At 40.4% G+C, this 16,333-nt stretch overlaps 1 protein-coding gene across 1 annotated transcript in view; it reads left to right on the top strand.

Moving 5' to 3' along the window:
- Positions 1–16,333, top strand: part of LOC124775019 (E3 ubiquitin-protein ligase listerin) — a 154,491-nt gene that overhangs the window by 92,788 nt on the left and 45,370 nt on the right. Inside the window, exons 13-15 of the mRNA XM_047249782.1 lie at positions 1,726–1,844; positions 14,482–14,626; positions 16,096–16,295. Of these exons, the coding sequence (XP_047105738.1) occupies positions 1,726–1,844; positions 14,482–14,626; positions 16,096–16,295 (464 nt within the window). The remainder of the gene's footprint in view (positions 1–1,725; positions 1,845–14,481; positions 14,627–16,095; positions 16,296–16,333) is intronic.

Below are 16,333 nucleotides of genomic sequence, written 5' to 3'. Positions count from 1 at the left end.
GTATGCAATAGTGTATCTGTAACTCGTTGACAGTGGTAAATTGCAGAATCTATTCTGACAACAGCCTCTTCCTACTAAAATGTTCATGAAAGATATTGAATATCCATTTACTTGAGATGTTCATAGTCATTTCAGACTCAAGAATCTTCAATTAGTAGTCATACAACACTCTGTCAGATTTTGTCTCTTCATTTGTAGGCTCCACTAGACTTTTGAATGCTTGACTTCACTAATTCTTGTATGGATTAAATAAACTTTAATGGCACAATTTTTTAGTGTACCATAAGATGGAGGAACAAGAATCCCCATAATACTTCTTAAACTTTTCTCTTTCTTCTTTTCTCATATCCCAATCCAACACTGCATGTTTCATCAACTGTTGGAACTCACTTTTTTTTTATTTAAGAAACATCCATATATCTGTTATTGATCTTACTCAACATAGTTCTAAGAAATAGATCAAACCAGTTTTTTGGGATATACTTGAAAGGAAAAGATGTTTCACATCAGAGGTAAACAAAAGAGATTGAGTAGTAAATAGTCTTCACGGGTGTGCCGCCGGATGACGCTGTGCAAATCCCACAATATTTCCTCGGAGCAACTGTCCGACATCATCAGGTGGTTGAACTTCGCTGGTGGCTAGGTACAACTAGCTAGGTACCTAGCCACCAGGGAATATTGAATACCCATTTACTTGAGATGTTCATAGTCATTTAAAACTCAAGAATCTTCAATTAGTAGTCGTACAACACTCTGTCAGATTTTGTTTCTTCATTTGTAGGCTCCACTAGACCCGTGAAGACTATTTACAACATATCCGCCGGGAAGGCCTGAAGAGTCACAAAAGAGATTTATATTATTCAGAATTTTTATACCTCTTGTACACACTGGATTTGGTTTGTTTCCATAATGTATCATCATATTCGGAATGTGTTCCCTCAATTCATCTACATCACTAGCCTGCAATTCACCTTCAGGTGCTTGGCACAGGATTCACAGAATCATTTTCAGAATATCGCTTGAAGGAGAAAGTTGGTGACTGAAATTTTGTGAAAAAATCTTACAATGAAAAATGCCTTTGTTTTAATGATCACCAAATCAGCTTGCATATCATAACTGTGACACTTGCTTCGCTATTTCATGAAATACAAAACAAGCTGCCTTTCTTTGAACTTTTTGAGGTCCTCTGTCAATCATATATGGTATGGATCCCATACTGCACAGCAATACTGTGGCAGAGGATGGACAGGCGTAGTGTAGGCTGTTTCTTTAGTAGATTTGTTGCATCTTTTAAGAGTTCTGCCAATAAAATGGAGTCTTTGGTTCACCTTCCTCACAACATTTACTGTATGATGATTTCAGGTTAAGTTGTTTGAAATTTTAATCCCTAGATATTTAATTGTACCAACTACTTTTAAATTTGTATTATTTGTTGTGCAACCGAAGTTTAACAGATTCTTTGTAGTACTCATGTGGAGCACCACACAATTTTAAATTTAACAATTTTTTTTATTACTCATGAGGGGGACCTTACATTTTTATTGTCTGTGGTTGATTTTCTGATAACTTTACTAGATGGTAAAACATCGTCATCTGCAAACAGTCTTAAGAGGGCTGCTCATACTATCTCATAAATTTATCGAATGAAGTTTACAATTACAACTGCACAGAGAGTTCCCATTCATTGTTAAAGAAATGCTTATATTCTGTTCTGTTTTGTTTCAGACACCTCAAGCAAATGGAATGTCTGCATGTGTTACAGATTTAAAATCAGGATACAAAAAAATTATTCAGCAGCTCAGTAAGAAAGAGATTCAGAAAGTTTCAGATGCAATTACTGAAAGGTAAGCTACTTTCACTTCGTAACTAAATACAAAAGCTTTGGACAGTGTTTTTTAAAGAAAGATTTATTGAATGTTTCCTTTCATACCAGCTGCTTCAGTCACCTACAGAACTTACTGAAGATTACACCAGAAGTACCAGTAGGGTATTTCAGACCTTTATCTTCACATTCTCAAAATAGTGCTTAGGTAATTATGAAGTAGGGATGGTTTTGAAAATATTTCCTAAAGAATTACAAAAAAAAAAAAAAACAGGAGGCTTGGGATTTTACATGTAGTGAGAGTATGTTCAACTGGCTGCAGCAGGTTCACTTTATGTCTTTTCTACTATTCGTTTACTGTTGGGTTGAGTAACTAGGTTAAGGAGAGGCGAGATTGTTGCCATGATTAATAACCTTGACAAGCTGCTACAATATGAAGCAAAATTGGAAATATACACTGAACTGCGAAAGAAACTGGTATGGGCATGCATATTCGAATACAGGGAGAGGAAAACAGGCAAAATATGGCACTGCAGTTGCCAATGCCTATACAAAACAACAAGTGTCTGGTGCAGTTGATAGATCAGTTACTGCTGCTACAATGGCAGGTTATCAAGATTTAAGTGAGTTTGACGGTGGTGTTATAGTCAGCATATGAGTGATGGGACACAGCATCTCAAGGTAGCGATGAAGTAGGGATTTGCCCATACAACCATTTCATGAATATCAGGGATCCAGTAAAACATCAGATCTCTGACATTGCTGCTCCTGGAAAAAGGTCCTGCAAAAACAATATTAACGACAAATGGAGAGAATCGTTCAACATGACAGAAATGCAACCTTTCCCCAAAGTTGCTGCGTATTTCGATGCTGTTCTGTCATTAAGTGTCAGCATGTGAACCATTAAATGAAACATCATAGGTATGGGCTTTTGGAGCTGAAGGCCCACTCATGTACCCTTGATGACTGCACGACACAAAGCTTTATGCCTCGCCTCGGCCCGTCAACACCGACATTGGACTGTTGATGACTGGAAACATGTTGCCTGGTCGGACAACTCTTGTTTCAAATTGTATCGAGCAGATGGACGTGTTTGGGTATGGAGATAACCTCATAAATCCTTGGACCCTGCATGTCAGCAGGGGACTGTTCAAGCTAGTGGAGGCTCTGTGATGGTGTGGGGTGTGTGCTATTGGAATGGTACCCCTTATACGTCTAGATACGACTCTAACAGATGACATGTACATAAGCATCCTGTCTGATCACCATCATCCATTCATGTCCATTGTGCATGATTTTTCTGTAGAACTAATTGACCTTGATGTCTGGTTGGGGGCAGCCACTTTGCCCAAGACCGAGTCTCGACCCATTATGGGCCCCCCTGCCTGGAGGAAAGACTGGGTGAAAGTGCAACTGATCATAGATGGCTACCATATTACAATGGAACATCATTGTGTTCAGGACACATGTGGAGGAATTGAAACTGCTAGCACAGGAACACCCCCTGTGCCTGTGCTTACAAGAAAAACATTTTAAAGCCACTGGTGTCCCTGGTCTATGGGGCTATACCCTTCACTGAAAGAACTGAAAGAATGACTTGACTGGGGACAGAGTCAAGAGAGGGATTGCTGTCTTTGTCAGTAATACACACCACTCCTCTGCTCTCGCCTTGATTACTGACCTACAAATGCAACTGTTGCTGTCCTTGTGGTTCAGAAGATCACTATCTGTTCCCTGTATTTACCTCCATGGGATGCAATAGACTCTGGAGCTCTTGCAGGCCTTACTACACAACTCCCCTGCCCATTTCTCCTAATGGGTGACTTCAGTGCTCATAATGTATTATGGGGCTTGAACTATACTTGCCACAGGATTTGAGTCATGGAGAACCTCATGATGTCTCAGGAGCTGTACATCCTCAACATATGCAGTTCTACACATTTCTCAGCTGTCACTGGATCATACTCAACCATCAACCTCTCTTTATGCTCTCTAACGCATGCAGACTCACCGCAGTGGGAAGCAACTGGTGACCTTCGTTCCAGTATCCTCTTACCACTGTAGATCCACTTCCTGGATGGAGGACTGCTTGATTGGAAGCCACCAAAATGGATGATCAGTGGGGCTGACTGGATGCTGCTCAACCAGCAGGCCGTGTTTGAACACTGCGACAGTGTCTAGGAATGAGTGGACCACATCGCATGAGTGATCCATCATGTTGCTGATTTATCCATCCCAAAGTCTTCAGGTCATCTTAGAAGGCAAAATGTACGTTGGTGGACTGATGAGTGCCTTTCAGCAATCTGGAACAGGAGTGCAGTTATTTGATGGTTTAAACGCTGCCCAATAGCAGACAGCCTCACAGAATAGAGTCGTGAGAGCCAAAGCTTGACACGTAATTAAGGAGGGCAAAAAAGGGTCTTGGCAAGTGTTCCTAGACTCTATCATCTGTTCCGTTTGTTCTACAAAAGTATGAGAAGCTATTCGGAAGATTTCCAGTAAACACAGTCGTTTATCAGTAGCAGCAATGCTGAAACAGGGTTGTCTCCAACAGTGCCCAGGGACACCACTCAGATAATGGCACAGCATTTTGCAGCAACTACTGCCAATGTCCTACCCCCATGAACCATGGACCTTGTTGTTGGTGGGGAGGCTTGCGTGCCTCAGCGATACAGATGGCCGTACTGTAGGTGCAACCACAACGGAGGGGTATTTGTTGAGAGGCCAGACAAACGTGTGGTTCCTGAAGAGGGGCAGCAGCCTTTTCAGTAGTTGCAGGGGCAACAGTCTGTATGATTGACTGATCTGGCCTTGCAACACTAACCAAAACAACCTTGCTGTGCTGGTACTGCGAACGGCTGAAAGCAAGGGGAAACTACAGACGTAATTTTTCCCGAGGGCATGCAGCTTTACTGTATGGTTAAATGATGATGGCGTCCTCTTGGGTAAAATATTCCTGAGGTAAAATAGTCCCCCATTCGGATCTCTGGGCGGGGACTACTCAAGAGGACGTCCTTATCAGGAGAAAGGAGACTGGCGTTCTACGGATCGGAGCGTGGAATGTCAGATCCCTTAATCGGGCAGGTTGGTTAGAAAATTTAAAAAGGGAAATGGATAGGTTGAAGTTAGATATAGTGGAAATTAGTGAAGTTCGGTGGCAGGAGGAACAAGACTTTTGGTCAGGCAAATACAGGGTTATAAATACAAAATCAAATAGGGGTAATGCAGGAGTAGGTTTAATAATGAATAAAAAAATAGGAGTGCGGGTAAGCTACTACCAACAGCATAGTGAATGCATTATTATGGCCAAGATAGACACGAAGCCCATGCCTACTACAGTAGTACAAGTTTATATGCCAACTAGCTCTGCAGATGATGAAGAAATTGATGAAATGTATGATGAGATAAAAGAAATTATTCAGGTAGTGAAGGGAGACGAAAATTTAATAGTCATGGGTGACTGGAATTTGAGAGTAGGAAACGGGAGAGAAGGAAACATAGTGGGTGAATATGGATTGGGGGAGAGAAATGAAAGAGGAAGCCGCCTGGTAGAATTTTCACACAGCTTAACTTAATGATAGCTAACACTTGGTTCAAGAATCATAAAAGAAGGTTGTATACATGGAAGAATCCTGGAGATACTAGAAGGTATCAGATAGATTATATAATGGTAAGACAGAGATTTAGGAACCAGGTTTTAAATTGTAAGACATTTCCAGGGGTAGATGTGGACTCTGACCACAATCTATTGGTTATGAACTGTAGATTACAGTAGAAGAAGAATGGGTAGCTCTGAGGGATGAGGTAGTGAAGGCAGCAGACAATCAAGTAGGTAAAAAGATGAGGGCTAGTAGAAATTCTTGGGTAACAGAAGAAATATTGAATTTAATTGATGAAAGGAGAAAATATAAAAATGCAGTAAATGAAGCAGGCAAAAGGGAATACAAACGTCACAAAAATGAGATCGACAGGAAGTGCAAAATGGCTAAGCAGGGATGGCTAGAGGACAAATGTAAGGATGTAGAGGCTTATCTCACTGGGGGTAAGATAGATACTGCCTACAGGAAAATTGAAGAGACCTTTGGAGAAAAGAGAGCCACTTGTATGAATATCAAGAGCTCAGACGGAAACCCAGTTCTAAGCAAAGAAGGGAAAGCAGAAAGGTGGAAGTAGTATATAGAGGGTCTATTCAAGGGTGATGTACTTGAGGACAATATTATGGAAATGGAAGAGGATGTAGATGAAGATGAAATGGGAGATACGATACTGCGTGAAGAGTTTGACAGAGCACTGAAAGACCTGAGTCGAAGCAAGGCCCCGGGAGTAGACAACATTCCATTGGAACTACTGACGGCCTTGGGAGAGCCAGTCATGACAAAACTCTACCATCTGGTGAGCAAGATGTATGAGACAGGCGAAATACCCTCAGACTTCAAGAAGAATATAATAATTCCAATCCCAAAGAAAGCAGGTGTTGACAGATGTGAAAATTACCGAACTATCAGTTTAATAAGTCACGTCTGCAAAATGCTAACGCGAATTCTTTACAGACGAATGGAAAAACTGGTAGAAGCCGACCTCGGCGAAGATCAGTTTGGATTCCGCAGAAATGTTGGAACACGTGAGGCAATACTTACCCTACGACTTATCTTAGAAAATAGATTAAGGAAAGGTAAACCTATGTTTCTAGCACCTGTAGATTTAGAGAAAGCTTTTGACAATGTTGACTGGAATACTCTCTTTCAAATTCTAAAGGTGGCAGGGGTAAAATACAGGGAGCGAAAGGCTATTTACAATTTGTATAGAAACCAGATGGCAGTTATAAGAGTCGAGGGGCATGAAAGGGAAGCAGTGGTTGGGAAGGTAGTGAGACAGGGTTGTAGCCTCTCCCCGATGTTATTCAATCTGTACATTGAGCAAGCAGCAAAGGAAACAAAAGAAAAATTCAGAGTAGGTATTAAAGTCCATGGAGAAGAAATAAAGACGTTGAGGTTCGCCGATGACATTGTAATTCTGTCAGAGACAGCAAAGGACCTGGAAGAGCAGTTGAATGGAATGGACAGTGTCTTGAAAGGAGGATATAAGATGAACATCAGCAAAAGCAAAACGAGGATGTAGTCGAATTAAGTCGAGTGATGCTGAGGGAATTCGATTAGGAAATGAGGCACTTAAAGTAGTAAAGGAGTTTTGCTATTTGGGGAGCAAAATAGCTGATGATGGTCGAAGTAGAGAGGATGTAAAATGTAGACTGGCAATGGCAAGTAAAGTGTTTCTGAAGAAGAGAAATTTGTTAACATCGAGTATAGATTTAAGTGCCAGGAAGTCGTTTCTGAAACTATTTTTTATGGTGTGTAACCATGTATGGAAGTGAAACATGGACGATAAATAGTTTGGACAAGAAGAGAGTAGAAGCTTTCGAAATGTAGTGCTACAGAAGAATGCTGAAGATTAGATGGGTAGATCACATAACTAATGAGGAGGTATTGAATAGAATTGGGGAGAAGAGGAGTTTGTGGCACAACTTGACAAGAAGAAGGGACCGGTTGGTAGGACATGTTCTGAGGCATCAAGGGATCACAAATTTAGCTTTGGAGGGCAGCGTGGAGGGTAAAAATCGTAGAAGGAGACCAAGAGATGAATACACTAAGCAGATTCAGATGGATGTAGGTTGCAGTAAGTACTGGGAGATGAAAAATCTTGCACAGGATAGAGTAGCGTGGAGAGCTGCATCAAACCAGTCTCAGGATTGAAGACAACAACAACAACTGCCAATGTCAGCCAGGATCCGATGTTTCACCACTACCATGCAACTGCAGAGAGGGACAAGTTGGACTTCTGATCACACAATTCTGAGTTTTACACCTGCCCTTTCTCCATATAGAAGTGTCTGAGACTCATGATACTGCATCTGGTCATGACCAAATCCAGTACTGCATGCTTCAACACTTGCCACCAGTGTCAAAGGAAATCCTCTTCGAATGTTTTAATTTGATATGGCAGACAGATCACTTCCCCAACTCATGGAGAAAGGCAATTTTGATGCCTCTCCCCCAACCAGGAAAGGACTGCACGCATCCCAGTAGTTACCAGAGTGTTGCCTTAACAAGATGTCCAGGAAAGACTCTGGATTTAATGGTTAGCCATTGTCTGGTCTTGTTGTTAGAGACCAGGCAATTCTTTAGCTGCTCTCAATGTGTATTATGGAGATTTCAGTCCACTGTCAACAACCTGAACCTGCGGCGATTCAGCAGACTTTCCTACATAAACATTACTATCTCGTCAAATTCTTTGATATCAGTAAGGCTTACGACACTACTTGGAGATGCAGTATCGTCATGCAGCTCTTATCTGCGGGGCTTTCATTCCCATCTTCGTATGACCTTTCTTGTTTTGGCGATTTTTTAGATCACTCTTGGTGGCATGCTGTCTTGCAGTACCGGATTTGCTCATGACCAGGTATCATTTTGAACAGGCGTATGAAGTTCATCAGAGCAGTGTTTTAAGTGTTACCCTCTTTGCCATAGCCATAAACAGTATCACATTTATGGTAAGGAATCATGTGCAGTGCTCCTTGTTTGTAGACAATTTTGCTGTTTTCCATTCGTCCTCCAGTGTTGCAACGATGACACATCAGTTTCAGGTTACAGTACAGAGGTTAGAGGAGTGGGCTGCAAAGATGAGTTTACAGCTTGTTGCAGATAAGTGTGTGTGTGTGTGTTTTGTTTTTGTGTTTTCATTTTAATCATTGTTGTCGTACTTTTAATTTACCTGACTAACATATGAGGGACACCATTCTACATTTAAAGACTCAGTGAGCGTTCTGGGACCTAATTTTGACTCCAAACTGTTGTGGTTACCACATCTGAGAGACCTGAATTCAAAACTCAGAAGACACTGAATGTCATAAAGTGCCTTATCCACAGGTCTTGGGGAGCAAACAGGGCATGTCTGCTTCAATTTTATAGGCTTTTGTGTTTGTGGCTAAGCTATAGATGCACAGAGTACAGGTCAGTAAGGCCTTCTTACCTGAAGATTAGTGACGCTATCCACCTTGATGGGTTTAGGCTGACCATGGGTGCTTACATGAACAGTGTCATACCCAGGCTGTGGGCAGAGCCACTCACCATCCCGTGACAGCTCCTCATGGTGCATTAGGCATGTGAGTTCCTTGCAGCTCCAACTTCACCTACATACTGTACCGTTATTTGTCCGTCTCTGGAATGCCTTTTCTCCTATCGTCCATGAGCAGCAAGGCCATTTGGGATCTGCATGAAGCGAATGCTGGAGTCAGTTGGTGTGAAGCATGTACAACCCCAAATCTATGCTCTTAGCTGCTTGCCACCATGGTTACTGCAGAGGGCCCTGGGTAATTTTAGATTTGGTGCAGCACAGGAGAGATTGCACTCATGCATATGTTTTTAATACATTATTTTATGACATTTTAACTGTGCACCACAACTCTACAGCCATCTCTATGGATGGGTTTAAAGAGGGGGGACTCCGTTGGTTGCTCTGTTGTTTTCCATAATAATGTCCTCAATGTCAGAATGCATCGAGACTTTTATTGTCCTTGAAGCAGAATTATAAGCGATCTAACAGGCACTGAAGGAGGTGAGATGTGCTTCAAGTGCTAAATTCCTTATGTATTCCAATTCTCTGGGTGGTCTTTACTCTCCATCCATGACGCTAGTACCCAGCAGATAAAATAGTCCAGAATATCCAGGACATCCCCCTACAACTACAATGGCTGGGGGGAAATGTCTTTCTGCTGGGTACCAGGGCACATGGATATTGCGGGAACGAAAGGACAGATGTAGCAACCAAGGAGGTGTGTCGTGATCCTCAGTTATTTTAGTGTGCCATTCCCCTGCACGATATTGCCTCACTGTTGAGGTACAGAGTTTGGTGTCAACAGGAAGACAAGTGGCTGGACATGACAGATAATAAACTACATCTAGTAAAGCCCACTACACAGCCGTGGTGTACCTCCTTTTAGCCACAAAGATGGGTTGAGATCCTTCTTACTCATCTTCGCAAAGGCCACAGTCCTGTGACGCATGGCTTCTTGCTCCAGCATGATGACCCTCCAATGTGTGTACAGATCACTGTGCACCACATTTTACTAGGCTGTGTTTTGTTTTTGGACCAGAGGGCAGCAACAGATTTGCTGACAGATCTCTCCTCTATTTTAAGTGACATTCAAACGAATGTGATGTCACTTTTAAGGTTTTGTGGTTTGTCCAAATTATTTTCAAAAATTTTAGAGGTATTTTGTAAGTGGTCAGCCAGTCACATATACCTGTATCATTGTTTTAGCTCCCCTGTTGTTTTCCTTCTGTTTTCTTCCCAGGTGTAGTACCGTTCATTATTTCCCCTTTGTTTTACGTATTATGATATAGAGTGATTCTGTGGATCACCATGACTGGATAGGAGTGAGCGAGTGTGCCAACATTTTTATCCCCTTTAACCATATTCATTTGTTTTAATATTTATAAGGGTTATGATAACATCACCCTCGAGTGCTCGTAGACCCCAAAACTGCAACAGGAACAACAACAACAAAAATATAGTGTAGTTTACTGAAGCTACTGCCGAATCCAGTCTGCTCAATGGGATGAGTTGCAGAAAGGGTGACACTTATACGATTTAACAATATTCTTGTAAAAACTTTTTACAAAATGCAGATTAAGCTTATGGAACAATAGATTTTTATGCTATGATTGCTTCTCTTCTTGAGGAGCAGTATTATCATTACTTGGTTCCTAAATTTCTGAAAGATTTTCAGCACTGTACTACATCACAGCTACTAACCAACTAGCCAAGACACAATCATATGAAGTATCTTAGCAAAAATGTGATTGGCTCAAGGAATATGTGACTAATGGAACCCAGTATGTTACACTGGAACACTAATGAGAGAGTAATAGGGCATCTAATGTTTTCAGTGTGACCAGAGAATATCATCATTTGATGATCATATGGAATTCCAAAAAGATCTGGAAAGAAATTTCTGATGGCAACCCTCTTTAAACATGGATAAGTATAAGATAATGCGTATAACACAAGAGGTATCTGACTACATGATTAGTGGTTAACTATTGAACATGTCATATCATACAAGTATTTGGGGGGTAATACTAAGAATCAGTGTTCTGGGACAATCACAAAATCAGCAACAGAAAGTGAATGGAACACACAGATTGTGTTTGGAAAACTTTTGGCAAAATGCAATTCATCTGTAAAGGAAATTACATAAAAGACTGTAGTGAAAGACTTCTGTAGTACTGTTCTGGTGTTTGGAGCCCTTATCATGTAGACACAGCAGCAGACTTAGTGCTAGAATTGAAACAGGTTGGTATAGGAGTAAGTAACTGTAACAGAAATGCTCAGGAAAGTAGTTGGGAATCCTTGTAAGAAAGACGTCAATGTTCTTGAGTCAGTGGTGGCTGAATTTAGAGAACCTATACACGTAAAAGACTGTGCGAACATTATGTGTCACCAACATATATCTTGTGCAGGGATCGCGAGAATAAGAGATTAAGGTTTGTACATGAGCATATATATATAGTCATTTTTCCCCAGCTCAATACATGAATGGAATAGTAAAGAAAGTCGATAATAATGATATGATATACTCTTCACTGTGCACTGTACAATGACTTGCGGCGTATATGTGGATGTATATACAAAGAAGGGCAGCACAAATGATTACAGGTTTGTTCGATTCACAGGAGAACGTCGCAGAAATGCTGAAAGCCTGCATTGGCAGATGTTTGAAGAAGGTGACAATTATCCCATGAAAGCATACTCATAAAGATTCAAGAACCAGAATCAAATGAAGAATCTAGGACTATGTTACAGCTCGCAAGGTATTACTCCTGTAGAGACCACAAGACAGGCTTACACTAATTAGAGTGTGCACAGAAGTACTTACACAGGCATTCGTTCTGTTATGCATACACGTACGAATCGGAAAAGAAGTCCTAATATGTGGTACAGTAGGAAATACCCTCTGCCATGCACACGACAATGGTTTGTATAGTATTGATGTAGGTGTAAAAATGGTTTGTGTGGGTCAGTGCACTGTCTTCGTGAAAAACATATGGAGTTCCAGATGTCACGATTTCAATCCACAGCTTCACAACACTTGAAATAATGTCAAATAAACTTCTTCTATTATGTTCAGACTGGTGGAAAATTTTGTTCTGGCCCCTTGGTATAATTTTTCAGTCAACACAGAAGCAAATCACTTTGACTTACTCACTTTGCCATACCAGTCTCCGACAGCATTTGTGTTCACTTCAGTGTGTAGGTTTCTATCAAAGAGCCAATTGTACACGTTACTGGCTCACTTACACGAGTAATGTTTGCCAATAATAGCAGTTATTTCCTTGAATTCTCCAAAAGCAGCACTTGAGCTCTTTCAGAGACCTCAGGTGTCCTCCAAGTGTTGTCAAGGAACAACTTCTCACCAGTGCACTGGACTCTTCATGCAACTATTATGAACCAGAGTATTTTGCCACATCATTAACTGTGATTTATTTGTACAAATGTTCATAATTATGTGGAATGATTAATTTGACATTCATATTACACATTCCAGCCTGGAGGTCCCAGGTTCAGTCCCAGGTAGGATGGGAATTTTTTGTCTTTCCAGTCCCTCCAGGACAGCCGCAGGTCCACTCAGCATACAATCAAATGAATACCAAGAATCTCTCCTGGGGGATATAAAGGCTGCCCTCTCATCTGAATACAAAATACAGTCTACTAAAATGTGGTGCATTATGATCAGTATGCCACAAGCACCACACATAGGATGGTCCTCTCAGCAGAGCTAGAAGCCATGCATTTAGGGCTGTGTCCAATGCGAAGAAGGGTTAGAAGGACCTCATCCCATCTGATTGGCTAGAAGGAGGTATGCCACAACCTCATTGTGGACTTTACTAGATGCAGCTTATTTTCCTGTCGCTTCCAGCCACTCTTCTCATTGGCGCATGGCTCTGTATCCCAACAGTCAGGCAATAGCATTTAGGCAGATCACTTTCAGCTATTAATATATTACACTTTACATATCATTAATGTAAAGTTTAATATTTTAATAGCTGAAAGTAATGTATTGAGTTGTGTCAGAATAAGTTGAGGTGGGAGCTGACAGCACAGTACAGTGATAGAATAAAGTAAATCATAATTGCCCTCTTTAATATACACCATCTGACATCTAAGCGGTATCAGATGTATTTAGTTTCTGTATGCAGTTTAGCTATATAGGTCAAGTGATACTTTTGATATCACATTTTGTTCATTTCTGCAGTTTTTGGCTGTCTCTATTGGGATTGCCTTTTGGCTTTCTGTTCTGGTATCGCTTTTTGTATTGGTATCGTGAGTCCCACTTGAGCTGAATGGTTCACGTAACCTTTTCAAATACTGTGTTTTGTGAATTACTGTAAATTTTGACTGCCTGGGTTAATCTCACTTTTTGGCTTTGTAGGTCTCGAGATATTATTGTTGGTTCACACTAATTTTGATTCCCGCCCTCCTCATCTTTGATACCAGTTATTTTTTGTGTTTACCTGGTGGTTTTTGTTTGTATATTTTAGTATTTCTGTAAGGTTGTGATCGTTATTTTAGATTTTAGTTTGTTCCTACCCAGAACGGCCAGTTTACAGCACTTAATCTGAGTAGATTCACTATTTATAATTAAGAATTTGTAAAATTCCATAATTGAGGCTTATATTTTCACACCGTAGGAATGGGTGATTGTGATGTCTTGGTCTCCATTTTGGAATAATTTTTACCTTCGGTCAAAGTCAGTTGGTGATACTGAAGGCTGTAGTTAATTCGTTTAATGCCCTTTCTGATTAGTTTATGAGGGAAGTTATTTTCAAATTTAAAAAAAAAAAAAAAAAAGTGAAGCAGTCATCAACCTGAAGATTGCTTTGAATGCCTCAGTGCTTTGCGGGGCATGGTTCTGTGGAGTTGGTTTACTGTTGTCTTCCTCAGACCTTTGAACTGACTTACCCAGCCAGTACACAGGAGGGCCGTCAGTTTAACATGGATTCCGAACCATGGTGCAACTCGCCAATTTTCACATCAACAAACATTTTCAGAGGTGACAGAAGCCATAAGTGACAGATAAAAAACCTAAGATTGAGTGTCATCATTATGTGAATTTTTCATGAAATAGATTAAATTTTAAGTCAGCATTTGGTTTGCTAAAAATTTCATCCCACACCATATCCTGAAAAATATTCTTAAAAACTTTTGTCCTGGAGCTATTAATTATTCTAACTGATTTCCAATGAGGGGACTTAAGTCTGCAAAGCAATAGCTCGTTTCTCCTAACTAAACATTGGTATTTAAAGAAACAATTTATATTTTTTGCCGAACACCTGTTTCATGACCTTTGACCACTGTGGCTCTCTAACCATACTTTGCACTTCATTTGAACATTTTGGATATTTTGAGATTACAGCTGTTTACTAGGAAAAACTGACAGTGCAGAGCTCAACACTGACATCTGACAGAAGAATAATGTAATGGTAAATTTAAATTTGTCCATGTTGTGGTGACACACTTGTGTATTTCATACACATTAATAGTTAATAATCTTTTCTTAAATAAAGACAGGACTGTAACACAGGTATGTTGCCATTTTGCAGGGCAGAAGTGGAGGGTAATACATGGATATGGGCAATATACAACCTACACAAATACGCGTTTGGCATAGAAGATGGAGCAGCAATATTCTCTTGTCTTATTAAAGAATCCAGACTCTTTGGCCTGCCCAGAATGCATACTGAACAGGTGAGAATTTATGACCATTAGTGTATCTCTGTGATAAACAACTTTGAAACACAAAATGATGGAAATTAGGAAGTTCTGTATGAGCAAATTATTATTGGTGCTATTTAAGGCTGGCGTGACAAGGTAGTTACCAGAAAGACCCCAGTGTTCTGCAAGGTCCCCTCTGACCTGGCATTCCGAGTAATGTTTTACTTGATCCTTGAATATTCCTGCTTTATTCACCCCTCTTTCCTCTGTTGTTCCAATGGAGGAATGTGTGGAAGCTAGTGTTAATGTCAGCTTCTGTTTACGTGTGTGTTTGCTATGACCTGCTAAGCAAAAATTTCTTTTGCATTTTTGTAGTTCTTGGTTTCTTTTGCAGGGGCTGGTATAATTTCAAAAAGTAGAAATTTTTTAACATTTCTTTTTATCTGTGTTCAGTTTTGCCTATTGAATTACCACTATTGATCAAAATACATTGGTCTGTTCCTTGATATTAATTATTTAATTAATTAATTCACACATTATGTTCCATAAACCTTAGAGTGCATTTATGTTTGTGTGCCTTTTTCTTAATACAAGTATCAAATGGATTGGTAGCCATAGGAGCAGAGGCAAGAGGCTCTTCTTGATTCTTGTTGTTTTTGTACAGATACAAAATAATGTGTCATGTGCTCTTTTAACCATATTGCAATCTGAAATCTGTTTCTCTAGTTCTCTGCAAAATTAGTTGTTACCTCTTTTTCTTGAGCAGATTGAAAGAGTTTCTTTTTAAGAAATCATGACTAGTTTGCTCAGGTCAGGTGGAGTGGTGTGAGGGGTGAGGTGTGGAGGGTGAGAGGAGGTAGGAGGGAAGGTTGATTGACAACTGATAGGGAGAGGCAGGCAGGAAATGGGATAGGAATGTGGCACCAGTGAGCTCAAGTTGTGTAACACGAAATGTTGGACTGACTTGGGAGGAGGGGGAGGGGGTGACAGTGAGGGATGACGTGGAGAGGAAGGAATGAGTAAGTGAAGTTGGTGGAGGAGAGGGAGCATGGGGACAGGGACTAGTTGAGATTGAGGCCACGAGGATTGTGGGAACAAAGGATGTGTTTTTAAGGACAATTCCAGTCTACTTAACTCAAAGAAGCTGCAATTGAGAGAGGAAGAACCAGATGACATGGCTTCTAAAGCAGCCATTGAAGTCAAGTGTGTTTCTTGCAGCAACATTTTCTGCCACTGGGTGTCAAAGGAAACAAATTATTTTGCGTCAGTGCAGTAGGAAAGAGAAAGATACAGTATTACTTTCCACTGTAACACCAAGAACTTTCACTTTGCCTTCCTGTCTAAGTGATTGCTAAGAATATCTTGTATATTATTGTATTTTCTAGTTAGAACAGTACTTCATTGGTAATTTTTACTGTAATTATTTTGCTCAGGTTGCTGTCTCCCTTGGTAAGTTGTGTCACATAGTATAAAAACTTTACCCAGTACTTTATCAATTTCAGATTTATTATGGCCTTAACGCCTCAAAGAACTGCGATGTGGATTTTGCGGAAACAGAACTGTCAAAAACTTTGCCCACCATTACTTGCTGGCTGAATAATGTGACACGCCCCTTTCATAAAAGTGGTAACATTGTAGTGAGGCATTTCATGGAGCATATTCCAGCATACTGGAAAACAGTTGAAGCACGAATTCCCACAAGGTAAGTACCTCTTGTAAACTTCAGATATAAATGCATGA

This window comes from Schistocerca piceifrons, chromosome 1, assembly GCF_021461385.2.
Source record: "Schistocerca piceifrons isolate TAMUIC-IGC-003096 chromosome 1, iqSchPice1.1, whole genome shotgun sequence".
Taxonomy (NCBI): domain Eukaryota; kingdom Metazoa; phylum Arthropoda; class Insecta; order Orthoptera; family Acrididae; genus Schistocerca; species Schistocerca piceifrons.
This window is presented reverse-complemented; position numbering and strand designations above follow the sequence as displayed.